The following is a 27,733-nucleotide window of genomic DNA, read 5'->3' on the forward strand; positions in this document are numbered from 1 at the left end:
AACAGTTTTTTCAGAATCTAAGTTTAAAGTTTAGTGTTCTTGTTTGTGGTAGAGTCCTGCAGCGGGTCGGGTACCCGCAAAAAAAGTGGGCATCTTACGGAATGAAGGGAGGATTTTCAGGTGCAGGTATACCTGCGGGTCAGGTTGCGGGTCTCCTCTCAATTTATTATCTTATGTAATATTGTCTGTATTTTAATCATTTTAAAGTTTTACAAAACATGTCTGTCCTGCCCACTTTTGACATCACTTCCGGTTTGATGGTGGTCGGCGGGTCGGGTTTAGGATAAGGCAGTTGCAGGTCCGGGTCAGGTAGCGGATGAAAGTGGGTAAATATGTGGGTTGCGGGTTGGGGTTGGTTCGGGTCTTAGAAATTGGTTCCGCGCAGGACTCTAGTTTCTGGTGTTTCAGTCTGGCAGCTCAGTAATTCAGACGTAGACGCTAAACTGTTACAATTTTGCAACATTAAGTTGATCCATTTCTCAACAGCATCTCTGGAGTATTAGCAACTATTGTATCAATTCTAACAGCTGCCTGTAATGAAACTCAGGGATTCTGCTCAGCAGGGACAAAGATAACAAATGTATAAACTAAATGTATCAATTTAGATCAGTTTACAGGGCAACCCCCCTTCCCAGAGCTGCTTTAGAAGGTGAAACATGACACTTTACACTTGAATATTAGAAAAACATTCACACATAGAAAATAGAAAGTAATTGGAAAAAATCGTTATTTCTGGTGAACTATCTGAAAACAGCTAGGTGTTTGAAGGTGAACAACCCCTTTAGGGTAAGTTCACACTGGGTGTTTTGGGGAGATTTGGTCGCCTGGCGACTAATCGATTCGTCTTTGCGGCAACCAATCTCCCCAAATGCCTTCCCTGACTCTGCGCCGGCTTAAAATGAAAAAACACCGGCGCTAATCACATGCAGCAGTTCGCTTTCCCGAAGTTGCCTCACGAGGAGACTTGGGGCGACTTCGGAAAACAACGTTTTTTCATTTTAGCCGGCGCAGAGTCAGGGAAGGCGTTTGGGGAGATTGGTCGCCACAAAAACGAGGTGATTAGTCGCCAGGCGACCAAATCTCCCCAAAACACCCAGTGTGGCCTGACCCTTAATCACCTGTAAACCTACTTAAAATAATCATGCATACATGATAACTGTATTTCTATTAAAACACACTTTACTTATTCTAAACATAAGAAAGGGTACATGAAAGAGGCTCAAGAATATTTGACAACACATTTTATAAGGGCAGTCATATAGGCACATTGTCATTAATTAGGGTCAGATTAGCATTCTTGTGGGTTGTTGTCTAGGTCTAGTCCTACATTCCAGCACCCGAATTGCTAGCTGTCTTCATGGCAGCCTTTCTGTAGCACCAGCAAAGGCATCTTTTCATGCTAGCTAGTTCCATCTTGCATTCTGACAATGATACTTGTTTCTGTCATATTAAACTGCGTCCGATAGAATCACACTGAGTTCCATGTGCCCTTAACTGATACCTGCATTCTGGTGTGCTATATTACAAACACTCATACAGTTCTCATTCCTTAGCCTTTCCTTGTTCCAAAGAAGTGACTAATAAGTGTGATCACTATTCTTGCCAGGGAGGTGTCATCACTGTGTTCCTTGGAAGGGAATCTGTGCATATTATCTCAATGCCCAATGAAAATATCAGGGCAAAGTGTGTGCTTCTTTAGTAAAAGCTGAAATTCAATCTCTAATGTTAAAGATGTATTAACTTTACAATCTTCCAAATAAGAACCTAGAAATGGTGACCTTTCAAGTATTAAATACATGTAAACTCCTGATAGCTAAAAACTGGAAAAAGAAGGAGATTCCAAATATCCACCAAGTAATTAATAACTTAGAATATGAAAAAGCTGTGTCAAGAGGTCTGAGAGAGAAAAGAATAATACAGGAAGCATATAAACTTTGGCTATTTAAGATCAAAACATAACGACTACATTGTCTAGGACTATCTTTAGTAGTAACTACCCTGGGTGATATTACATCTTTAATTTTTTTTTGTGTGGGTTTTTTTTTTTTTTTTTTAGATTTATAGTTAATTTTAGATCTTACTCCTTAGAGAAGTATATGATGATACAATGTATGTATTTGTTGGAGAAACACAATAAATAAAGAGAATAAAGAAGATTTATTAACTTTAAGCTATTCCATAATTGTAAGCATATGAGGCAGTTGTAAACTCTGTTGTTTGAAGAACTTTTAGTAAAAATGCCTTCTAATATCTTTAAAAAAAATAATAGTGGTTTCATCTGAACTTCCTTAAGGGGTTCTGGGGAAGGAGCAGGGGTGTAACTACAGAGAAAGCAGACCCTGCGGCTGCAGGGGGGCCCAGGAGGTATAGGGGCCCCATGAGGCCCTAATTCATATACAGTTTCAATAAATTTTGGTAAAATAGATCAACCTCTAGACATTTTGGTGGCCTAAAAAATAATTTGCTGTGGGGCCCATTAATATCTAGTTATGCCACAAGGAAAAAGACTGAGAGCACAAGGATTGTTAGGGATTCTTTCTCTCTCTTTCAAAGTTTATAAAGAGCCTATTTATGCAAAGTTTGATATTTGGTAACAGGTACAAACAGCTGCATACATATTAAGAGGCAATGCTGCATATTGTATGTCTTTTTCAGTTGTAGACATGCTCAGCTAAATCATTTTATCTGCTCTGGTTGTTTCCCATCTCTCTAGTGGCAAGGAGTATGCACAGTTGAAGCTGATCTAGATCTAAGTTCAAGTTCACTTGTGGGTGTAATCACCGCCAGAGAGCTGGTAAAAGGGCATAAAAAAAGAAAAAAATATGAAGCTTTGATAACCAATCTAAATATTTCTTTTTTTTTTTTTGTAAATTATTTTTTATTAAATTTGTAAAATAAATCCAGGGGTACAGAAAAAAAAAAGGGGGGGTGCAGTAAAAGCAGTACATGCCATTAATACATTGTATTAGTCTTGAACCACGAACATCAGCATAAAAATCCACAGCAAATAGTTTGAAGTACTAATCTATGTAGGCACAGCAATTCAATACAAGAGATATAAGAATGGATAATCATGTCAAAAGGGAAGGGAAATCTAAATATTTCCATGTATATAGTGGCATGTTCTCAACCCGACAAAGTGCAAGAATGACACAAATGTATTATATAGATGGTGTCCTTTGTAGCCTGGATATCATTAAATCATTTTTAGCTTATTTTGGAATTCAAAAAGATTAATGGACTATTGATGTTGTGCAAATATGGAGAAAATTATACAGCAAAAATTAGAATACCCGGAGTCTCATAAGTGCTTTTAAATATTTGCCTGTTTTAAGGTGAACAAACAACAGAACACCATTGAAAGATCATTTTTCTAGGTTCATCTGTCAAATAGAACTGTAGTACAGCCAACAATGAACAGAACCACAGCTATTGTTTCTTTAGTATTCTTGCCTCACCATAGGTGGCTCAATATACAGTATATATATATGTATATATATATATATATATATATATATATATATATATATATATATATATATATATATATAATGGTTGCTGGTGTCAGCACTCTTTTCTTGTTAGAGCAGGGGTGCACAATCAATATTGTAGATAATGGTGTGAAAGATCACCACTCTCCCACTAGTTTAGTGAATGAAGTGTTGTTTTATTGAATACACAACATTAGATCCGACGTTTCGGTCCCACATCCTTGAAAAAGGTCTCCTCCGAAACGTCGGATCTAATGTTGTGTATTCAATAAAACAACACTTCATTCACTAAACTAATGGGAGAGTGCTGATCCTTCACACCATTATCTACAATATTGATCGTGCACCCCTGCTCTAACAAGAAAAGAGTGCGGACACCAGCAACCATTATATATATATATATATATATATATATATATATAGTCAACTACAAGAGTCCTCTGCACTCAACCCATTATCAATATACTTAAGACAGAGACATTTTGTGCATACTGCTACTAAAAAATGCCTTACCCTTTAAACAACACAGGGATCGTTTGTTAAACAATCCCTGTGTTGTTTAAAGGGTAAGGCATTTTTTAGTAGCAGTATGCACTAAATGTCTCTGTCTTAAGTATATTGATAATGGGTTGAGTGCAGAGGACTCTTGTAGTTGACTATATGTATTTTGTGGTCACACCCTCATTGCACCCCCACCTAATGGTTTTAAAAAATAGTGGTGAGCACAACTTTCCCTTGTTTATATATATATATATATGAAACCATTCTGACAAATGCATATAACTACCTCAACTCAGACAGCAAAATCAATAAGCACTAAAATACTGCTGGCAAACAACACAACAGATCCACTCTAATCCAGATGAAAGAGGATGTTCCTTCACTTAACTGGTTGTGCCAATATCGATTCAGCTCCTTCAAGGTACAATAAGTATGAAAACAGAGTAGGATTTCACCCTTTCAGTGCCTTAAGTTTTTTTTTTACTAATGTACTAAACCAGCCAGTTAAGAGGGGCTTACGTTCTCCTATAAAGATATTGTTCACCTTTGAGTTAATCCTTAGTATGATGTTGAGAATGATATTCTGAGACTATTTGCAATTGGTTTTAATTTTTCATTATTTGGGGTTTTTGAGTTATTTAGCTTTTTATTTGTTTGCCATTTTAGCAATTGAGTTGCTAGGGTCCAAATTACCCTAGCAACCCTGCATTGATTTTAATAAGAGACAGAATATAATTAGGGGAGGGTCTAAATAGCAATATGAGTAATAGTCGCAATAACAATACATTTGTAACCTTACAGAGCATTTGTTTTTAGATGGGGTCAGTGACTACCATTTGAAAGCTGGAAAGAATCAGAAGAAGAAGGGAGAAAAAAAACAATAAAAAAGAGAAAATGAAGGCCAATTGAAAAGTTGTTTAGAATTGGGCAATCTATAACATGCTAAAACTATACACATATATAGGGATGCACTGAATCCACTATTTTGGATACGGCCAAATCCTTCATGAAAGATGCAGGCGAATACCAAACCGAATCTGAACCCTAATTTGCATATGCAAATACAGAGTGCACCTAAAAAGTTTTTTACTTCCTTGTTTTGTGACAAAAAGTCACATGATTTTAAGTATTCAGATTCGTTTCGGCCAGGTACAAGGATTTGACCGAATCAGACTACTGGTGAAAAGCATACCTCCCAACTGTTCCGTTTTTAGAGGGACAATCCCTCTTTTGACAGCTCAACCTGCAGTCCCTCATTTGTACTGGAAAGTCTCGTTTTCCTCTGCACTGAACAGCCAGAAAAAGAAACAAAGTTTCTAATTTAATTGTCTTTTAGCAGAGAGCCCAGAACAGCCACAACAAAAGATATTTTACATTTGTAACAATTCAAATGAATCTAGATAAGCAATCTAGATAAGCAAATAAGTAATTGTAAAAATATAAGATAACAGGTCCCTTGGGAAATGTTAGACTCACAGCTTAAAGGGCAATTCACCTTCATTAGCAAAACTGTAATAACTGAAAAAAATCACAGAAATATGTTGAAACTTTTATAACCTGCAAAATTTTGTACAAAGAACATGGTAATTAGGGGGTGTGGTCACAAAAATGGGCGTGGTCAATCAAATTTGGCACGCTACACACGGCAACTATTTGTCCCTTTTTTTATTTCCAAAATGTTGGGAGGTTTGGAAAAGGCCCAAATCCTGGATTTGGTGCATCCCTACTTAAAGATGAATCACCCCTTTACAGAAGCAAAAAAAAAAAGCTCCACAAGATCTATTAATAAATTCCATTCATTACTGGAACCTACAGCCTTACAAACTACAAGTATTTTTATATAAAATACTTTGCTATAGAGGAACTGCAGAATTTTTGTAAATGCAGACAATTGTGAAAATGCATATAGGGCATTTTTATTTAGCAGTGTTACTGGCCGTTTTACTGCATGGGTCGCTACCTTATCTTGCTGCAGAGCAAGTCAGACGATTATCGTTGTGTGGTTTCTCTAATCTCTCCAAACAGTCATGGTGAGTGGATATAATTTCAGTGCTAGCAGCTTGTAATTTACAACAGGCTAGACAGGAAAGAGAAGGGGTGTCGGAAAAGTAATTTCCTTTGTTGGCTACAACACTGAGTAAAGTGCACTTGTTTATTTTGTAGTGCTTCACGATACTCTCTTACTGCTGTCGGTGGAGAGATGGGAGTTTAATTGCCTTAGTAAATACTCTGTCCTGCTGACTCACTTACAATTCATATACCAAAATCAGCATTCAGACAGAAAGTACTTTATACATCCACTTACATATGTTCCCTGTGCAAGTGAATTGCAAGTGAGTTGTGTGATCTGAAACGACAACTGTGCCAAACAGAAGCCCATTTTATAAATATTTGAGTGCTGTTATTTTATAAAATACAATTTACCATTCAGTTTTTGTGTAAATTTAAGAAAGAGTATTCATGATGACCCAACTCCAGTCTATATACTGTAAGTGACCAATTTTAGTGATTCATATGGATTTTTTTTTTCATTTTTTGACATAGAGGACTGTGAAATTTCCCATATTTATCAAAAGGTGAAAACAGAACTTACTCTGTATTCACACTATATTCACTCTTTATATCATACTAAAAGCTCATTTAATGGAACAGTTCAGTGTGAAAATAAAAACTGGGTAAATAGATAGACTGTGCAAAATAAAAAATGTTTCTAATATAGTTAGTTAGCCAAAAATGTTATGTATAAAGACTGGAGTGACTGGATGTGCAAAATAATAGCCAGAACACTACTTACTGCTTTTCAGCTCTCTAACTCTGAGTTAGTCAGTGACTTGAAGGGGGGCCACATGGTACATATCTGTTTAGTGAGTTTGTAATTGATCCTCAGCATTCAGCTCAGATTCAAAAGCAACAGATGTGGCCCACCCTCAAATCTCTGATTGGTTACTGCCTGGTAGCCAGGGTAACCAATCAGTGTAAACCAAGAGAGCTGAAAAGCAGGAAGTAGTATTCTGGCTATTATGTAACACACCCAGTCACTCCAGCCTTTTTACATTACATTTTTGGCTAACTTACTATATTAGAAACATTTTTTATTTTGCACAGCATATCTATTTACCCAGTTTTTATTTTTACACTGAACAATTCCTTTAAAGGTGAACTACCAGGGGCTCTTATATTTTTAGATACATACAGTTGCTGCTTTTGCATGTGTAGTTCCTGCTGTTAACATTTGAACGTAACTGAAAAGGGAAGTTCACCTTAAAGGAAAACTAAACCAGTGAACAATGTAGGTCTCTATAAAAATATATTCCATAAGACAGCTCATATGTAAAACCCTGCTTCATGTAAATGAACCATTTTTATAAAAATATACTTTTTTTTTATCAGTGCCATTGGGTAATCGTAAATCCTGGCTCAAGGTAAAAGGTGTATTTACTTAAAGAGATAATGTCATGGGAAAACATGTTTTTTTTCAAAACGCATCAGTTAATAGTGCTGCTCCAGAATTCTGCACTGTAATAAGTTTCTCAAAAGAGCAAACATATTTTTTTATATTTAATAATCTGACATGGGGCTAGACATATTGTCAGTTTCCCAGCTGCCCCCAGTCATGTGACTTGTGCTCTGATAAACTTCAATCACTCTTTACTGCTGTACTGCAAATTGGAGTGATATCACCCCTCCCCCCCCCCCAGCAGCCTAACAACAGAACAATGAGAAGCTAACCAGATAGCAGCTCCCTGGTAGATCTAAGATTAGCACTCAACAGTAAAATCCAGGTCCCACTGCAACACATTCAGTTACATTGAGTAGGAGGAGCAACAGCCTGCCAGAAAAGCAGTTCCATCCTAAAGTGCTGGCTCTTTCTGAAAGCACATAAGTTACAAGTATTCATTTATGGGTATAGTTTTCCTTTAACATAATTTATCTTAGCAGAAAGAAAGTGATATTTTAAGACAAACAGCAATTGGTCTTCATTTTTCAGTTTTGTGTATTTTCTTAATTATTTACCTTTTTTGCCTCTGGTGTACATTCTAGCAACTTGCTTATAATTTGGTAAAGTTGCATGAAAACCATGTGTACTGCCAAACACAGTCTCCTGTAGGCTGACAGTCCATGTAAGGCTACCAATAGTCAACCAAAAAAAACTATAATTGGCACCCCCCAGGAACTTTTTGCATGCTTGTGTTGTTCTCCAACCTATTTTACATTTGAATGTGGCTTACTGGTAAAAAAAAAGGGGATCCCTGAGTTACAGGGTCATTGCATAATAGTATACAGAGTTGTCCACTATCAGATTTGACCATCATTAATACTAAAGGCAGAAGATGGCCATTTTGCTATCCAGTGTCCAACAGGGGGGTACAGGGCAGTGGCGGAACTACCGGGGGAGCAGGGGGTGCAAGCAGGCCAGGGCCCGCACCCCCTCAGGGCCCCCCCTGGCAGTCCGTGCGCCACTGACAAATGCGGCCGTACGGAGGGGACTCATTTGCAAACTCTTCTCCCCCCAACTATTGAATAATTTTTCTCTCCTCTCTCCCACAAATATCAGCTGGTGGGGGTGGGGAGATGGCACATTGGCAGTTTCATGTGTAATATCCCCAGACTTGATAGCAGGATGGCACAGTGGCAATTGTATGTATAAATACCCACAGACTTCATAGCAGGATGGCACAGTGGCAATTTCATGTATAATATCCCCCCGTGACAGACACTTTCTGGGAATGCAGCAGCAGGTGTGTGCATCTGCGACCATCTTTTACAATGAGCAAAGCAGGGGCTGCTGTAGATTGTTGAACTGAACTTGGGTAAGGGCTGGGAGACAAGACTTTTCATAACCACAGGGCCTGTCTTGCTATGTCTGTAACACATCATGGCAGCAACCTCAAACTTATCTATAACAAGCAAAAAGCCTGTTAGGCTAGGCCCCGACAATGTAACCCTGTGGTTTTTCCTCAAGCAGAGAATGTGCTGCCCTGCTGCTCCCTTTACCTTTTTCAATTTTGTCAAAATGTTGTGTTTTGGTGCTGAAATCCACCTTGTCTGCCTGCACCCGAGCGGAAATAATGCTTCAGCAAGAGTGGAAGAGCAGCAGGGCAGCAGATTCAACATGGTCTGGTCCAGGCCTATGCCTGCTCAAAGTCACTTCTGCAAACCAGCCACATTCCTTTGCTTTGTAGCGTGCAGAAGGGAGGGTCGTATTACAGGAGAGACAAGCATACAGGGCTCCAGCCAAAGGACCTGCATAGGGGCACATAAGACATCTTGCAGCAGGGAAGGAAGAATGGCAATGGTCCTGGGTTGGCAGGGCCCATTAGGTTTTCTACTGATGCCCCGTGGCCTAGTCCAACCCTGTTGCTATCAGTCCAAAAGCTTCATCTCCAAGTATAAAACAGAACTCCTAAGGATTTTCATCCAAGAAGATGTGTCATGTATATGTTGAGAAGATGATACATTGCAGAACTGCCTGGGATCTATCCCAGTCTCTTGGTCCTTGACCTTTGTGAGCTATTCTAATACAGATAATCCCCATTGCACAGTAATTGATAACCGCAAGGCTGAATTAAGCCAGGATCAAGTGCAGATATTTTGTAAAATGCGAACATTGGTGGGTTATTTTTTTCTGCCAATACAATGAGATATACCACTGATATACAGACCCACAATTCGGATACTCTGACTGGGGCTGCTGTATCCTGCCATAAATTGGTGCTTATACAGGGCCTGAGTGGAGCTGTTTGGGACTTTTTGTACAGTGCCAGGACCTAATTTATATATTAGTTCAGATATTCTGATGAATAATCTATGTAGAAGTGCTGAGTAGTACACAGCCCTATATACAGTACATATATAAGTGCTGAGTAGTACACAGCCCTATATACAGAACATATATATATATATACAGAGCAAATGTATATATATATAATATGTATTTGGGCAGTGTCGATCTGGAGTGCAAGTAGCTCTCTTTCCTGATCTTCTTTATTCTCATATTCACTTTTGCTTACATATTCTTCCCATGTATTAATCACTCCATTTCTCCTCTTTGTTTTCATATAGGAATGGGGAATGGTCATGGTATAGGCATACTAGGCAAATGGTTGGGTGAGCAGGAGAACTTATTGACACCTGGGCCCCCTGAGAGTTTGGCACAATGGTTAGGATGGCTGCTTTTCAGACTGGAGGCCTGGATTCAGTGGCCCTGGGTTACAGCCAGTGTATTATCTACATGAAGTTTGTATGATCTCCATGTGATTGCATCCTCCCACATTCCAAAATATACAAGCAGTTTACACTGGGCAATCCGTGTTCCCTGACCCTAAGAGATAGGAATGACTTCAGAAATATTGGGGCTACTCTGGAATCTAAGCCTAAACCTTTGCACAATTTGTTATTGCTGTAATGAAAAACAGTTCTTTTTCTTTTTTTTTGTCCAATAATGTCTTTTATTTGCTTTTGAAAAATCAGTAGGAAAGTACAGACAGAAAATGTATGATTTATTAATGTCTCTAAGTAATGTGACTGGCTGCCCTCACAAGTTCACTTTACCAATAAAATGCTGATATTGCTTCTCTGCAGGAAATGCATTAAGGCAGAAGAAAAATGTGTATTGCTTTAAACTAATTCAAACTAACATTTTGTATGTTTTATAGGTACATTTTATTTTGATGGACTGACCTCTAATGAGGGTACAAATAATTTACACATTTCGCAGAGCTGTCCAAATAGGGAAACAAAGCATACAATGAAAATAAACAGAGGCCCTGCATAGTGATAATATTATAGAGAATGGCATGTTTGTAATCTAAATGCAATTTAAAATAAATTGAAAAAACTATTTTAGAAATAGATTTGTGAAGAATGTCTTGCGTTCTGTAATTATTACATTGGTTCAGATTCTGGGGTTTCAGTTCCTTCTTGAATGGTTGTATCTAAAAAAGATAACATATTTTGGTCATGACACCCACATAGTGATGGGCAGATTGATGTGAGTTTAGATTTTAATAAATAAAAACTCACCCACGTTCTATCTATTCCTATGGGATTTTTGGAAGCATATTTATCAAATGGTGAGTACTATCACCCACTGATAAACAGGCTTCTAAAAATCCCATAGGAATGAATAGAACATGGGTACATTTTTATTTATTAAAATCTAACATCACATTTTGATAAATCTGCCCCTGAAAATTTAGCACATAATTCTGTGTATCTATATTTTGTAACATACTGAGAAGTCATGATATATAAACTGTACAGTATATTTAAACTGTTTATGTAAATGTTTAAATTTTAAATAAAATGTTGGAATTTTGGCTGGAATGCTTATTCTGAACCTGACAGGTTCAATTTTTTTTGTAATTTTTTATAATTAATTTTAGTGATTTGATTCTTTGGTTTTATCAAGTTTACTGAATTAACTTTATTTTTTTAGTCTTTTATTGCTGACATTTTTTAATTGTGGTTCACATTTAAGTTAACTTATTATGTTATAGAATGGCTAATTCTAAGCAACTTTTCAATTCCTTGTAAGGCCTTCATTTTCTTTTTTAATAATTCTTGAATTATTTTCCTTCCAGTTTTCAGATGGGGGGGGGGGTCACTGACAAGAGTCTCTGCGCAGGTCCATTTTCGGAGTCCTTTATCTGGCCCATACCCGCAACCCACAATTGCCACCATTGATCCACTGCGCAACCCAGCCTTCAATAGGTCAACTAACCTTGGACTGTAATTACGCCACTCCGGAGCTTGGATCAACCGGTTCAAGGGGAAAATTGTCCACATCGCCAGAGGAGGCTGGGAGGGGACTAATCCCACACTTCAGCCATGTACCCAAACAGGTTTCTCAAGGACTGCCTGCACGGTCAGGGAATCAGGAACTTCTTACCCAAAACCCAACCGTTTCGTTTGCATTCTGTGGGTACCCGACCCGATGCAGGTCTCTATCACTATCTAGTTATTGCTGCTTTTTATTATTCATCTTTCTATAAATGGCCTCTCCTATTCTTATTCCACTCTCTTATTCAAATCAATGCATGGTTGCTATGGTAATTTAGATCCTAGCAACCACATCCAAGGGATTGGAGATCAACATGTTGCTCATGAGCTACTGGTTGGGGATCACTGCTCTAGGTGATAGCAAGAACTAGGGGTAGGCAGAAGCAGGGCCGCCATCAGGGGGGTACAGGGGGGACTGTTGTCCCGGGCCCTGGTGGTTTGGGGAGTTAAGGGGGGCCCGGCCGTGCTGCATTTACTTGCACTTACTTGCATTTACTTGCACAGCCGGGCCCCTGCATCAGAGCTCCGATGACTGGCTTCTTGTGTTCTGATTCGCCATTAAATGTAAGTCCCGGTAAAGCCACATGCGGATTGGTTGGGAGAAGTTTGAACCTCCCCTCTACTTTAACCAATCACCATGCGGGTTTACCGGGACTTACATTTCACTGGCGAATCAGAGCACAGGAAACTGAAGATACCGGGATCTGAACTCCCTGGCAGTTTTTTTTTCTTTTAACTTGTGGGGGCCCTGACCAATTGTTTATTTATTTTTTTTTAAATGTATGGGGGCCCTGGCTGATAGTTTTTTTTAAATGTGTGGGGGGCCTTTGCTATTTTTTTTTTAAATGTGTGTTTTTTTTAAATGTATGGGGGCCCTGGCTGATAGTTTTTTTTAAATGTGTGGGGGGCCTTTACTATTTTTTTTTTTATTTTTTTTTAAATGTGTGTTTTTTTTAAATGTATGGGGGCCCTGGCTAATAGTTTTTTTTAAATGTGTGGGGGGCCTTTGCTATTTTTTTTTTTAAATGTGTGGGGGCCCCGGCTAATTGTTTTTTTTTAAATGTGTGGGGGCCCTTTGCTAGTTTTTTTTAAAGATGCGTGGGGGCCCTGGCTAATTGTTGTTTTTTAAAAAAAAGTGTGGTGGCCGTGGCTAATTTTTTTTTTTTTAAATGTGTGGGGGCCCTGGCTCATTGTTTATCTTTAAAATGTGTGGGGGCCTGGCTCATTGTTTATTTTTTAAATGTGTGGGGCCCTTTGCAAGTTTTTTTTTAAAGATGTGTGGGGGCCCTGGCTAATTGTTGTTTTTTAAAAAAAAGTGTGGTGGCCCTGGCTAATTTTTTTTATTTTTTTTTTTAAATGTGTGGGGGCCCTGGCTCATTGTTTATTTTTAAAATGTGTGGGGGCCTGGCTAATTGTTTTTTTTAAATGTGTGGGGGCCCTGGCTCATTGTTTATTTTTTAAATGTGTGGGGCCCTGGCTAATTGTTTTTTTTTTAATGTGTGGGGGCCCTTTGCTAGTTTTTTTAAAGATGTGTGGGGGCCCTGGCTAATTGTTGTTTATTTAAAAAAAGTGTGGTGGCCCTGGCTATTTTTTTTTTTTTAAATGTGTGGGGGCCCTGGCTCATTGTTTATTTTTAAAATGTGTGGGGGCCTGGCTAATTGTTTTTTTTTTTAATGTGTGGAGGCCCTGGCTCATTGTTTATTTTTTAAATGTGTGGGGGCCCTGGCCACAAATGTTTTTTTTCTTTAACCACCACCTGACACCAAAACTTGTAGGAGGGGCCTGGGCACCAAAGTTATTTTTTTAACTTGTAGGGGGGCACTTAATGTTTTAATGCCTGTGTCTTGTGTGGCCTTCATACTTAGGGAAGGGGGGCGAGGGGGGCCCAGAAAATTTTGTTGTGCGGGGCCCCGTGATTTCTGATGGCAGCCCTGGGCAGAAGAGGCAGCTGCCTAAGGCACAATAATTGGGGGGTGCTGGGCAGCTACCTCTTCTGCCTAACCCTAGCCTGGACCACGCTCCTCTACCAGCACATATGCATGAACGAGCATCACAGTGCATGTGTGCATGGATGAGAGCGCTTCACCGCAGACGTCAGAGCACTTCATCATGCATGTGCCCGAGAGTTTCACTGTGCATGCCTGCGCAATCTACAGTGGAAGGAGGGGGGCGAGCTGGCCGGCTGGGTTGCCTAGAGCACCAGGCTGGCTTGGCCCATCGCTGAGTAACTCACTGCAAAGTGAGTCACCTATATGTCTCAACGCAGTTCCTAATGATCATACAGAGTGTGGCTCCCACTCCCCCTCTACTTAAAAGCCACATCTCATAGCATAGTTATTGATAACCCATGGGTTGAAACCCAAATTTGTATCCCATTAGTTCAGGGTTGGTCTCTGTTAACCACTTTAATACAGGGAAATGTCCCTTCACAGTGTTCCATGTAGTCATTTTAACCAACATGACTGCCCATTTGCTACCCTAGGCCAGTGCCTTTCTATGTATTCTTATTTTGTTACAATTTTAAGTCACTTCCTTTACCCTTCTAAATATGCTACATCGAGTTATTCATCACTACACACTTTAAAGGGCTGGTTCACCTTTAAGTTAACTTTTAGTATGTTACAGAATGTCTAATTCTAATGGTATTCTTTTTTTTTTTTTTTTTTTTACAATCTTTGAATTATTTGCCTTTTTCTGACTTTTTCCAGCTTTCAAATGCAGTTCACTGACCTCAATTAAAAAAACAAATGCTCTGTTAGGCTACAAATTTCAATTTCAGTACAAATGTTCTTCTGAAGTTCCCTCCCTTGTGTTTTTAGAGACCGTTTTATTGGAATAGGCAGAAGAAGAGGAAACCACATCCCTACAAACAAATGATTCTTTCCTGGGTTTTAAGCAGAGCCATGAATGACAGAAAATAGTTGAAAATATCTTACATCTAACAGTGAGTAGGCACTGTCGTTGGCTGGTTATTATAATAAATGATAAATACGTCAACCATAAATAATGACTTAAGAGTGTATTCCCACGTCCTTTTGGCTGATCTTAAATATCTCGCATGTAGCATATCTACACCTAACTGACTGCACACTGACTACTAACACAATCTGCAAACATCTACAGTGTTAGATTTCTAGTGTGTAGAGAGAGGTCACGTGCACACTCAGGCCCTTCAGTGCTGGTTCCGCTTGGTGCTAAAAGCCTAAGGGAGACGCCACCCCCAAAATTCCAAGTAGTAAGGCAATACAGGCTAGCACACACAGCGAGTTAAACCGGGGTCATACCCCTGGTGCATTTATTGCGTCAGATTTCTAGTATGGTCAGTTCCGTCCTAGAAATGAAAGTAGCACTATATCCTTTAATAAATGGTCTATTACCAGGTAGCATCAACAAAATATTTTTGTATCATTTTCCAATATGTGCTATAGTAGTTTACAGCATGAAGCATACATTTTTTATTTTACTGTTAACTCCATTATCAAATTTACCTACAGTGTTGAAATCTGTACCAACACGGACAACAAATCTCCCTTAAATATTTTGTCCTGGCAAAACCATCGGTGAGAAAACATACAAGGCCCTTTGTTTTCCGAAGTCGTCCAAAGCTTCCTTGTTGGGCAATTATTAGAATATAAAGAGTCGCAACCTTTTCCAACTGAATTTTTACTTTGTTCCTGTGGGAAAGCATTTTTGAGAGACTTTGTCGTCCACGGTAGCACAGATTTAACTGTGGGTGACAAATTTTCCCATATGCTATTAAAAAGGGGGTTTATTTAGTCAGCAATTTAATCTTACAGTGTCTGTGTGTAAATGTGTGTACATTATCCATAAGGAAATGGTACATTCAGGGGACAAAAAAGTGCTTAATTTAAACAGTTTACCAATTTGTTCTCCTGCTTCGTTATTCTCATAATCTTCCTCCTGTCCAGCTTCTTCTTTTGACTTCCTGAGAGAATCTGGTGGCCACCGTAACTCCCCACTCTCTAAATTAATCAAATCAGTTGGTTCCACCACAATAGATGGTAACCTTCCCCTCATCTTTACTGGAACTTCTTCCTCTTCACTGGGATCTGGGAAAATCTGAGTAAAAAATACGTCAGACAGAAGGGGACAAAACATATATAGGAATGTTAATAAGAGGCAGTTATTAAAAACAGTGCAGAAACAACCTATGCTATAACTAGTGCTTATTTTTACATTTCTATATATCTGGCACCCATTATTTCCATGTAGTCATTTTAACCAACCTGAATGCCCATTTGCTACCCTAGGCCCAGGGCTTTGTGGCCTTCCCACAAATCTGGGCCTGTTCAATACAAGCCTATTTAATATAGAAAGCTACTGGTGAGCAAAATCTGACTATAATGTTTATACTGCATCTTCTAGTTACTTTTTTTTCTGCTGCACATACAGCTATCTAAGCTACTAATTTGTATTGATGATTGCCATTCACAGGCTGAAAGCTGCGGACATGGTCCTTCTGGACCAAGTTGACAGGTTACTAGCCTGTGTATGGTGTCACCCCATAGGCCTGTCCAACTTATAGCTGCCCAAAAACCGACCAGATATTGTTCAGAGTCAGGATTCCTCCAATCAGCAGTGGGAGCAGGCTTTTTATTGATCCTGTCCCTATCAACTCAGGGCCTGAGCAAACATGTTCTAAAGGTTAGGGCAGGGGTCCCCAACCTTCTTTACCCGTAAGCCACATTCAAATGTTAACAGAGTTGGGGAGTAACACATGTATCGATGTTACTGTTCCTAAAAGGGTAAGGCTCATAGATAATCCCATCACTTTATATGGATATTACTTCCTTCCCCACCTCTTAAGGTGTACAGAAGACTAAAGGAACAGTAACACCATAAAGTGAAAATGTACTTTTTTTATTTGAAGTTTGTATCTGTCGATCAACTATTTTCACATAAACAGTTTATTTGCTTCAAATGTCCTATTAGGGTGGTCAAATACAAGAGTCCTCTGCACTCAACCCATTATCAATATATTTAAGACAGAGACATTTTGTGCATACTGCTACTGAAAAATGCCTTACCCTTTAAACAAAACAGGGATTGTTTGTCCATATATTGCAATATATTTAAGCTGGCCAACTACGTCAAAGTCATCCCATATCTGGCCAGTCCTATGCTCAATTTTATCTGATTCATTAAGAATTCTATTGCTTCATTATACATTTTACAAAGGGACTAGGTTTTACCTGCAACTTACTTGCTGCTTTCAAAGTAAACCCCCATACTTGGCTGCCCTTTTATTAGACACCAGAGGGATCACCTGACTATAGCTGGGAAGGGTGGGAGCTACAACATGGAGCTGGTCACTGCTCCTGTATAACTATAACAAACAAGGGAAAGTTGTGCTCACCACTATTGTGGTGAGCACAACTTTCCCTTGTCTATTAGGGTGGTGGCAGACTGGGAGATTAGTCAACCAGGGACAAATCTTCTCTACTTCGGGCGACTAATCTCCCCGAATTGCCAGCGGGATGGCATACGAATCACTTTGAATTCCCGAAGGCGCCTGAAGTTGCCTCACTTCCTCGCATTTGGGGAGATTAGTTGCCCTCGTGACAAATCTCCCCATCTGCCACCACCCTTAAAAATAAGTTTTCATTCTGTAGTACTGTAGAGAGCCATGAATAGCATTTGAAGTCTGTTTATTTTGTAAGAAGTAAGCCCATTGTATTCTGCTGAGCTTTTCTTCAATATAAACATTAGCCCTTTGCCCTATTCAGCTTGACTGTCTGATCCCATGGCTACACAGAAGCTCACTAGGAAACTTCGGGCGACTTCAGAAAACAAAGTGTCGCGAGTGCCATGCCGCAGGCGTTTTGTCATTGTAGCAGGCGGAAGACATGGGGAAGCAGTTTCGGGAAGATTAGTCACCCCAAAGAAGAGGCAATTAGTCGCCTGCCGACTAAATCTCCCCGAATCTCAAAGTGTGTCCTTACCCTTATATAAACTACAGTCATGTTTCTGAAGCAAATCTGAATCATTTTTTTTACCCCTGCTTTCATTTTTTCTTGTTACTTGGCCTTTATCAGTAACCCCACCTCCTTCCCAACCTGCACGGTGTGCCATATTGTTGCGTTCAAGGAAGATGTCATAGTATAACACTAGCAGTTTTTTAGTACCTGGAAAGGGAGACGGCTGTCACTGTGTTTCAGAGCTATCTCATCCAGGCTGTGAATTACTTCATTTACTGCCTCCTCCACAGGCAGGCGGAGAACTGATGCTTCATTCATGATCTATCCTGCATATGTTAAAAGAAAATACTTAAAGATACATTTTACCTTAATAATTCAGCATTTGGAGTTCATTTACATACCACAACTGCAATTGCTGTCACGCAAAGATATCCACAGTTTTTATGCTTGAATCTATGCCATTTATTAAAAATATGTGTGTCTAAAGCCACTCCTTGCACTTCCACATAGTTGCACAGAGTTTCTATTTGTTTGTCCTACCTGTTTTAAAGAACTGTGCATTAATGCTCCTAAACCTCCTATTGATGTTGGGGTTCCCTCAGTGTGTTTAGTCAATAGACTACAAAGGTAGCAGACCCTGCAGCTGCAAAATTAATTTGCTGTGGGGCCCAGTAACATCTAGTTACACATCTAAGCACAACAAATTTGTGCCTAAAATATTGCATGCTAACACTGTTTTAACACCACATGCTGAAAGTGTCACCATCCCCACTAACAACATTTTTAGCTGGTTTACAAATGACCTGTAGCACAATTACAGGTATTTTTGTTATTTGATGTAATCAGGGAAAGTGCAAAGCTGTGCTCCATTGCAATGATGCTTGAATCATGCTATGAAACTAGGGTTGCCACCTGTCCGATTTTGACCCGGACAGCCCGGTATTTTGAGGGGCTGGCCGGGTCTATACTTCCTGCCCGGTTTTCCCTTGATTGACATGGTGATCAGCCAATCGCTGATCGCTGTGTCATAGCCCCGCCCACTGATGTCATGGGCCCGTCCACTGCCGTCATAGCCCGCCCACTGACATCACGGGTCCGCCCACTGACATCACAGACACGCCCCCCCCCATGCCTGGTCTCAGCCAGACATAAAGGTGTCAACCCTATAAGAAATGCTGCATTGTAGGTTAAAAAAAAATGTGACTTTCCAATGCACTTGATCTCCTAAATGAGCCCTCATATGTTTTAAATAAATAAAGGTATTCCACTCAAAACAGGATATTGTTTGATAAAGTAAAACAGATTTTGTTAAAATTTTTGCAGAATATGCAGTATTGTGTATCACACAAATACAAAATCCCATGTGTGGAATGTTTTTCTTTTGTATTGTAAGCCATAATGCCAGCTTATGCTAGCTCCAGGCTAAAACTGCATGAGACTGGATCAGGTGTGCCACCAAGTCATTATTGTAAATCTATTACACACATAACACTTAATGCAAATTTAAGATAAAGAAGTAATGCTTTGTTATTTGGATTGCCTGAGCCCTGCTGTTTACAGAACACTTATAATATATATTAGTTACATACATACAGTAGTCACATAGTTAAATTGGGTTGAAAAAGGCCAAACTCCATCAAGTTCAACCCCCTCTTCAGCCCAGCGCACATACATACACACACACTCACACTAACCCCTCCATACACTCACATAAACTATACAGGGTCGGACTAGGGGGCCCAGGGCCCGATTGCGCACATGGCAGGAAGAACTTCAGAAGTGCAGGGTGAGGATCTGGGCCGGCGGGCCCACAAGAGCCAGGGGCCCACCGGGTTTTTTCCCGGTGTCCCATCAGCCCTGCACTAATATGTATATTAATTGTAGATTTTAGTATCACATTAGCCTTTGTTATTATGCTTATTTATGAAACCATCTAAGCCACTCGTAAAAGCATTAAAGAGATACTGACATTAAAAAATAACCTTTTTTATTTTGTATCATAACATTGTCTTTAAATGCTATTTATAATTTTGCCATAAAAGTATTTGCCTGATGCTTTTACATTTATTTTCTTACTACCCTGTTCCTCTATGAGGGGACTGCCATATTTGTGCAGCAGTAGTCGGTTAGCATTAGAAACCCTAACTGACAGGTTAAGAAGGGACAGTCAGGTTTGTAATACAGTCAGGTTAGGAACTTCAAGTGACAATTACTTACAAAAGCAACATCAGTGAAAAACGATCAACATGACCTATAGGTAACAACACCACCCGGCAGTGCATTCCACAACCTCTCTGTCCTTACTCTGAAGAACCACCTATGTTGCTTCAAATGAAAGTTCTGTTCCTGTAATCTAAAGGGTTTGTCTCTGGTACATTGAGCATTTTCATTGGACAAAACAACCCCTACTACACAGTCTACCCTGATAATTTTATTCTTGCAACCCATTAACCAGTTTACTTGCACGCCTCTGCACTCTCTCCAGCTCATTTATAACTGGAGCCCAAAACGCAATGAATACTCAAGGTGAGGCCTTAACAGAGACATAGAAAGAGGCAAAATATTTTTTTTTCATCCCTTGAGTTAATGCCATTTTTATGCAAGACTGTACTTTATTTGCTTTAGTTGCCACATAATGGCACTATCTGGAATTCGACAACTTGTTATGCAAAGAAATCCTCAGATCAATTAAGGATACCCCTTCTCAATTAAGGACACAACCATTTAGTACATAACCTTGCATTTATTAACATTAAACCTCATTTTCCAGTTTGCTGCCCAGGTTTCTAATTTAGTCAAATCACTCTGCAAAGTGGCAGCATCCTTCATAGAACTAATAGTTCTGCACAATTTAGTATCATCAGCAAAAATAGGAACAGTACTTTCAATGCCAACCTCTAGGTCATTAATAAACAAGTTAAAAATCAAAGCACCAAGGACAGACCCTTATAGTACTTCACTAACAACACGTGTCCAATTAGAAAATGTTCCATTTACCGCTGCTCTTTGTAATCTATCCTTCAGCCATGTCTCTATCCAAGTACAAATATTGTGCTCCAGGCCAGTGTTTCTTGATGTAACCATTAACCTTCCATGTGGGAGAGTTTCAAATGCTTTAGAAACATCTAAGTAGATAACATCTGCTGCTATCCCAGAGTCAAGGTTCCTGCTTACCTCCTAGTAAAAGGCAAATAAATTCGTTTGGCAAGATCTTTTACACATAAAACCATACTGGCACTCATAGTATAGTTGTTCCCACCCTATGGGGCATAGAAAAAAAACTTGGGGAGAGTCCCAGCCCTTAACAAAAATGGAAGTTCGTTGAGAGTTTTTTTCTTGATGTTCCCTGTACCTACACATAACTAAGGCTCCTTAATTTGACAGTGTGCTTGATTGGATACAGTGAAATCTTCAAAATTAAATGAAACCTCCACTCAGGCTTATGGAGTAGTAACTAAGTAGTAATTAAAAGGTTAGAGAGCTGCAAAGGCTATTAATTTAGATATCTGCTCATTCCAGCCTTTATAGATTACATTTTTGGCTAACTAATATTTTTTTTATTTCGCACAGCCTATTTACTGTTCCTTTAAGCACCTAAGTAGAAATGTCTGTCGTTAAATAGGGCCCAGAAGCTTGGAGGACCTGAACAACCAAATACAGGTATTGGATATATTATGCTCAATGTTTGGGATCTGGGGTTTCTGCACAAGTGGCCTTTCTGAAATTTGGAGCACCATGCCTTAAGACTACTACTAAATTTAAGCATTACAAACCCCCTTAGGATTGCTTTTGTATCAATATAGATTTATTCTAGCTTAGTTAACAAGCAGTTTTACAGAGAAAAAAAAATCATTGGTTATACTGTATAACTGTACTGGTTTTTAAGCTTTCTGGACAATAGATCCCATACTGATATAATATTATTCATGCCTTTGTTGTATCTGGCATTTAATGGAGAGTAAGCACAAACACAAACAACTTTTGCCTTTGTCCTGTAACCTATAGCAACCAATCATCATTTAGCCGTTACTATACACCAAAGCATTTGCTATTTGCTTCCTGGAGTATGACAAACTAGTTAGAAAGTGAGTTGAGGGTTTCTTTTGCTATACTAGATACCCCTTGAATGCCTATTAAATGCTGTACTCCAGTGGGAGGGGCTCAATCCAAAAACCAATGGTTTGGAACTAGTAAAAACAGCCAAAGTAACCATTGCTGAACAGGCAAGTTTTAGATTTACTCGTATATCGGAACATAAAATGTAAATTCACGAACACTACTGTGTTTGTGATCTACAATTAAATGTGGATGACAACAGTCTTTAGTAATAAACTAATAGTTATAATAATGACTCACCGGGTTGCTCATATTATTAGCTTTCCTGTTTTTCTTACAGTCCATTTAGTCTTGAAAAAGCCTAATTCTACATTTAATAACCCCTGAATAGTACACATTGTTGTCGATATTAAAAAACAAACAAACAAACAGATTTTAGGATTTTTCCTGAATTTGCACAGGTGGTCATGTTTTGGTTCTACATATAGTCATAGTTCTATGATGTTGTGCCTTAATTAGAATGATAAATACCCCTACGCATGTTTGTGTGCTAGTTGTTACATGTTAATTACATGTTTATTAAATGTCCCTCTGCCCTTTCTCTAGGATATGGTGCATGTTGGTAGCTGTGATGAAATCTATTATTAGATTAGATTATTATAGGTTTTTAGTGATATTGCGTACCTCTCAGTGGCTGCACAGTCTCATGCTGGAAGCTGGTAGATCTCTATTCAGCTGCTTTGCTGCCTTAAGACGCTCTGTCCTTGGACTGGTCTAATCCTTATTTTCCCATCATTCCTATGCTGTCATTCATGCTTCTGCCACTTGAACACAATCCTAACCCAAAAACACCCAGCATTTCGTTGTACTTTTTGTTATTTTGTTTCAAATTGAATTATACCTTCCCTATTCACTATTTAATTTGGAAGAGAATGGTCATTTGGTAAACGATCCAAGGGATTATAAATTTAAGATCTATTTAAACTATTCTCTTTGCCTAATAATACTATTGCTGTACCGGTTTCATTTATATACTTTTCTCAAAGGAGAAGCAACTGCTAATACACTGATGGAAGTCAATATGTTAGGCAACCCCCAGTGTATGAAATCTCTAATTGCTCCTATTCTGAAAAAAATGTACCGGTCTAGGGGTATTTCTAACTAGACACCGTGTAGCCAATTCACTAGTCTTTCCCAAGGCTCTATGCTGTCTAGTTAGACTTGTCTATGTGCAGTGTAGTAAAATCTGAAAATGGTATTAAAGTGCATATGCACAAATCTAGAAGTCTGAAGAGAGTGCAAGTGAGCTTTGGGAAATACTAGTTGGCAGCATGGTGGTTAGTTAAAAAGATCTCCATACTGCATTGTGATGAACATATATAACTACACATTATTGTATTGATTTTTGATCAACTGATGCAAAGTAGATGACCTTACCTAAGTGCATGCCTGCAAGCATTTTTGATCATGCTATAAAAACCTTAGATTGCAAGATCTACTGGGTATGGGACTGTTGTCCGTGGTTCATAATCTCTGTAAAATGTGATGGTACTATGTAAATATAGGATAATAATATTCATCTGTACAGGCAGCAGACAAAGGCTTTGTGGAATGGGACTGCCGCTGAGCTTAGAGGCCCCTGGGCAACATGCTGAGCATCACCATCTTGCAGTCTAGTAGCAATGCTGAACACAAGTTAAGTGCTTGTGTATGAAAATTTATTTTAGTATTGCTCAATGTATGAAACCATAATCACTAAGCTTTGTCAGGCTCATACAACAAATGTTGCTCACAGCTGATTCCATGCAAATCCTGAGGCATTCAAAATTGCAATAGGGCCCTGGGACAGCTAAGGGACGGGAGTTTGCCAGTTTGTTATAAAAGACAGAAAGTCTTTCTGGTAAACAGTGTCAGAGTGGCCATCGGACAACGGAAAAAAAATGGTGGGGTTTTTTGGACTGCAGAAGGAAACTGAAAGTCTCCATGAAAACCTATGCAGACATGGAGAGACTGTCAACTCCTTGCATCATGTTCTGGTCAGAATACCAAAATACCAGAACTGTAGCATGTTCTGATTCCATGATAACTGCTTAAAGGTATACTGTCATCCAAAAACATGTTTTTTTCAAAACGCATCAGTTAATAGTGCTACTCCAGCAGAATTCTGCACTGAAATCCATTTCTCAAAAGAGCAAACAGATTTTTTTATATTCAATTTTGAAATCTGAGATGGGGCTAGACATTTTGTCAATTTCCCAGCTGCCCCTGGTCATGTGACTTGTGCCTGCACTTTAGGAGAGAAATGCTTTCTGTCAGGCTGCTGTTTTTTCCTTCTCAATGTAACTGAATGTGTCTCAGTGGGACATGGGTTTTTACTATTGAGTGCTGTTCTTAGATCTACCAGGCAGCTGTTATCTTGTGTTAGGGAGCTGTTATCTGGTTACCTTCCCATTGTTCTTTTTTTTGGCTGCTGGGTGAAAAGGGAGGGGGTGATATCACTCCAACTTGCAGTACAGCAGTAAAGAGTGATTGAAGTTTATCAGAGCACAAGTCACATGACTTGGGGCAGCTGGGAAATTGACAAAATGTCTAGCCCCATGTCAGATTTCAAAATTGAATATAAAAAAATCTTTTTGCTCTTTTGAGAAATGGATTTCAGTGCAGAATTCTGCTGGAGTAGCACTATTAACTTATTCATTTTGAAATGTTTTTTTCCCATGACAGTATCCCTTTAAGTATTAAATGCCAAACTTGTGCTTACGTGAACTAATGCACAGTACAAATCTGAGAAGTTAGATCCAGTTGTGTATAGCTATCAACTAGGGATGCACCGAATACACTATCCTTCGCGAAAGATTCTGCCGAATACCGAACCGAAACCAAACCTAATTTGCATATGGGGAAAACATTTTTTACTTCCTTGTTTTCTGATAAAAATTCATGTGATTTCCCTCTCTGCCCTTAATTTGCATATGCAAATTCGGATTTGATTCGGCCTAACCGAATCCTGGATTTGGTGCATCCCTACTATCAACTACCCATAATTTACAGGTGTAATTCTTCAATGACTGCATAGTTACCTATGGATATTGAAAATGGGTGCTTGTAGCACAATTTCAATGCAATAATCTTGCTCTACATAATACCAGACAGTATTCTCCCTTTGTATGATATTCTTGCATAGAATCATGAGCCATCAACAAAGTGGAAACTATTTTTGAATGATGGCAGATATGAGTAAATTTAATTATATTCCTAAAGGATCATTACTAGTGTGTGCACTCAGAATGATTTCCTTCACTAGGACACTTGTGATTACTACCGTTTATTAAGTCAGATACATATAGCCGAATAAATTAGTAATAAAAAGAGATACAACAGTCTTGTGTTTTAGTGAATATTAATTCTAGATGGCCCTATTTGTGCACTTGGATTTATGCACTAGCTAAAGCCTGATTTGGCTAATGTGACACTGGTAATCATGAAGCGCCTCCATTAAAATGTTGACCTGCATGAAAAACGCCTCTTCCCCCAACCAAGTAATGTATCATGTTATGCTTCCTGTTAAAAGTGGCTAGTGTGGCTGTGAGATGTTGAGATTTGCTGATTCATAAAAAAGAGTAAAGCGGCTTTTGCGTGGATTATCTCTTATCTTCTCAGTGACTGCAGGGAGAAACAGGCACAGACACAAGTATGGGGGAGGGTCAAACTAGGACAAGATCACGTAGTCCATGACATTATATACAGTACCTAACTCAAACCTATAGCCAGTCATTTAGAGAGGACAGGTCCCACTGAGTTGCTCTTTGTAACTCACTGACCCTTTGGCAGAAAGTTTGCTGCTATGAGTACAGGCCCGGACTGGCAATCTGTGGGTTTGGGCAAATGCCCGATGGACCACTTGCTTTAAAATGCAAATGGGCTGCTCACCTAAAAATGCAAATTAGGTCTGTATTTAATATGTAAATGAGACACTCACTTTAAAAATGTAAATGAGCTGTTGCATGAGGCAGCCTAGTCTCTTCAAGTATGCCACACTTTGGCCCTGTGACACACATGGTAATTAAAGTCCTTTTATCTGCCGGGGTGCATGGCCTAGCCAGGGGCACACAAAGGATAATTTAGAATATACAGTAAGTATATGGCCACTAATCCATTTGATTGTTGCAAGGGCCAGTTCCAGCACACAGCAGCGTTCCTAGAGGGGGGTGGGCCCTGGTGCGTGACGCGCAGCTGGGCCCCGCCCCCCTCCGTACGGCGCCCTGCAGGGGTGATTTCAGTGGCGTGCGGCGCTGCCGGGGGGCCCTGAGGGGGTGCGGGCCCTGGCCCGCTTGCACCCCCTGCTCCCCCAGTAGTTCCGCCACTGCCAGCACATACTGTAGGGTGTATAATATTGCTGGGGATTAAATGGTAATGGACTCTTAAAATATCTATCAATAAACACTAGTTCTAGTTAACTTTGGAGTTGGAAATGTATATCATGGTTTGCATGCACGTGAATACATGGGCTGCTTTGATACTTTTGCCAGGGATTTTACTGATTTGGGTGGGAAATGGTGACTGGGGCAGGATAGTAGGTGGGAAGATGGACAGGCCAAAGGCAATTCTGTGGTGAAAAAGGATCACTGGAAAGGGAGAGAAAGAGTATAGGTTTTGCAGATTAACCAGCAGCTGCATTGCCGGTAACTTTGTAATAGTAATGGTGATGGCCCTAGATGGTGATTTGCCAGCAGGATCAGTCAGATACCGGACAGGTGGCAACTGTAACTACAAAGGAAGCCAACCCTGTAGGAAGCCTTAAATAATGATCAATTTCACTATACCTTGGTAGAAAAGGTCAATTTGCCAATTTTTTGGGGCCCCAAATTGAATTTGCTGTGGGCCCAGTAACTAGGGTTGCCACCTTTTCTAGAAAAAAATACCGGCCTTCCTATATATTTATCATTTTTCCTATTAATAACATTTTGATCAACCATCTCTTTTAAAATACTGGCCAAGTGGGAACCCTGCTAGTAACATATAGTTACGTCAATGGGCCTACCATGTCTGGGGCTGCTTCAGTCAAAAGTTAAAATGGATTATAGTTTCCACTTTGCTGATGGCTCATGATTCTATGCAAGAATATCATAGGAATATCATAGGGAGAACACTGTCTGGTATTATGTAGAGCAAGATTATTGCATTGAAATTGTGCTACAAGCACCCATTTTCAATATCCATAGGTAACTATGCAGTCATTGAAGAATTACACCTGTAAATTATGGGTAGTTGATAGTAGGGATGCACCAAATCCAGGATTCGGTTCGGCTGAATCGAATCCGAATTTGCATATGCAAATTAAGGGCAGAGAGGGAAATCACATTAATTTTTATCAGAAAACAAGGAAGTAAAAAATGTTTTCCCCTTCCCATCCTTATTTTGCATATGCAAATTAGGATTTGGTTTCGGTTCGGTATTCGGCGGAATCTTTCGCGAAGGATAGTGTATTCGGTGCATCCCTAGTTGATAGCTATACACAACTGGATCTAACTTCTCAGATTTGTACTGTGCATTAGTTCACTGTAAGCACAAGTTTGGCATTTAATACTTAAAGGGATACTGTCATGGGAAAACATTTTTTTCAAAACGAATCAGTTAATAGTGCTACTCCAGCAGAATTCTGCACTGAAATCCATTTCTCAAAAGAGCAAACAGATTTTGTTATATTCAATTTTGAAATCTGACATGGGGCTAGACATTTTGTCAATTTCCCAGCTGCCTCCAGTCATGTGACTTGTGCTCTGATAAACTTCAGTCACTCTTTCCTGCTGTACTGCAAGTTGGAGTGATATCACCCTATCCCCCCCCAGCAGCCTATCAACAGAACAATGGGAAGGTAAGGATAGCAGCTCCCTAACAGCTGCCTGGTAGATCTAAGAACAGCACTAAATAGTAAAAGCCAAGTCCCACTGAGACTGATTCAGT

General features: G+C 39.4%; 1 protein-coding gene across 1 annotated transcript; it reads right to left on the reverse strand.

Moving 5' to 3' along the window:
- Positions 1–10,432: 10,432 nt before the first annotated feature.
- LOC108708561 (protein LBH) lies at positions 10,433–22,550 on the reverse strand. The gene is made up of 4 exons (XM_018247394.2): positions 22,454–22,550; positions 17,921–18,039; positions 15,656–15,854; positions 10,433–10,927 (listed from the first exon to the last, which is right to left on the reverse strand). The coding sequence occupies exons 2-4, from the start codon at positions 18,029–18,031 to the stop codon at positions 10,878–10,880; spliced, it is 360 nt and encodes a 119-aa protein (XP_018102883.1). The 5' UTR covers positions 18,032–18,039; positions 22,454–22,550; the 3' UTR covers positions 10,433–10,877.
- Positions 22,551–27,733: the final 5,183 nt, after the last annotated feature.

The sequence above is a fragment of the Xenopus laevis genome, chromosome 2L (genome assembly GCF_017654675.1).
Source record: "Xenopus laevis strain J_2021 chromosome 2L, Xenopus_laevis_v10.1, whole genome shotgun sequence".
Classification (NCBI taxonomy): domain Eukaryota; kingdom Metazoa; phylum Chordata; class Amphibia; order Anura; family Pipidae; genus Xenopus; species Xenopus laevis.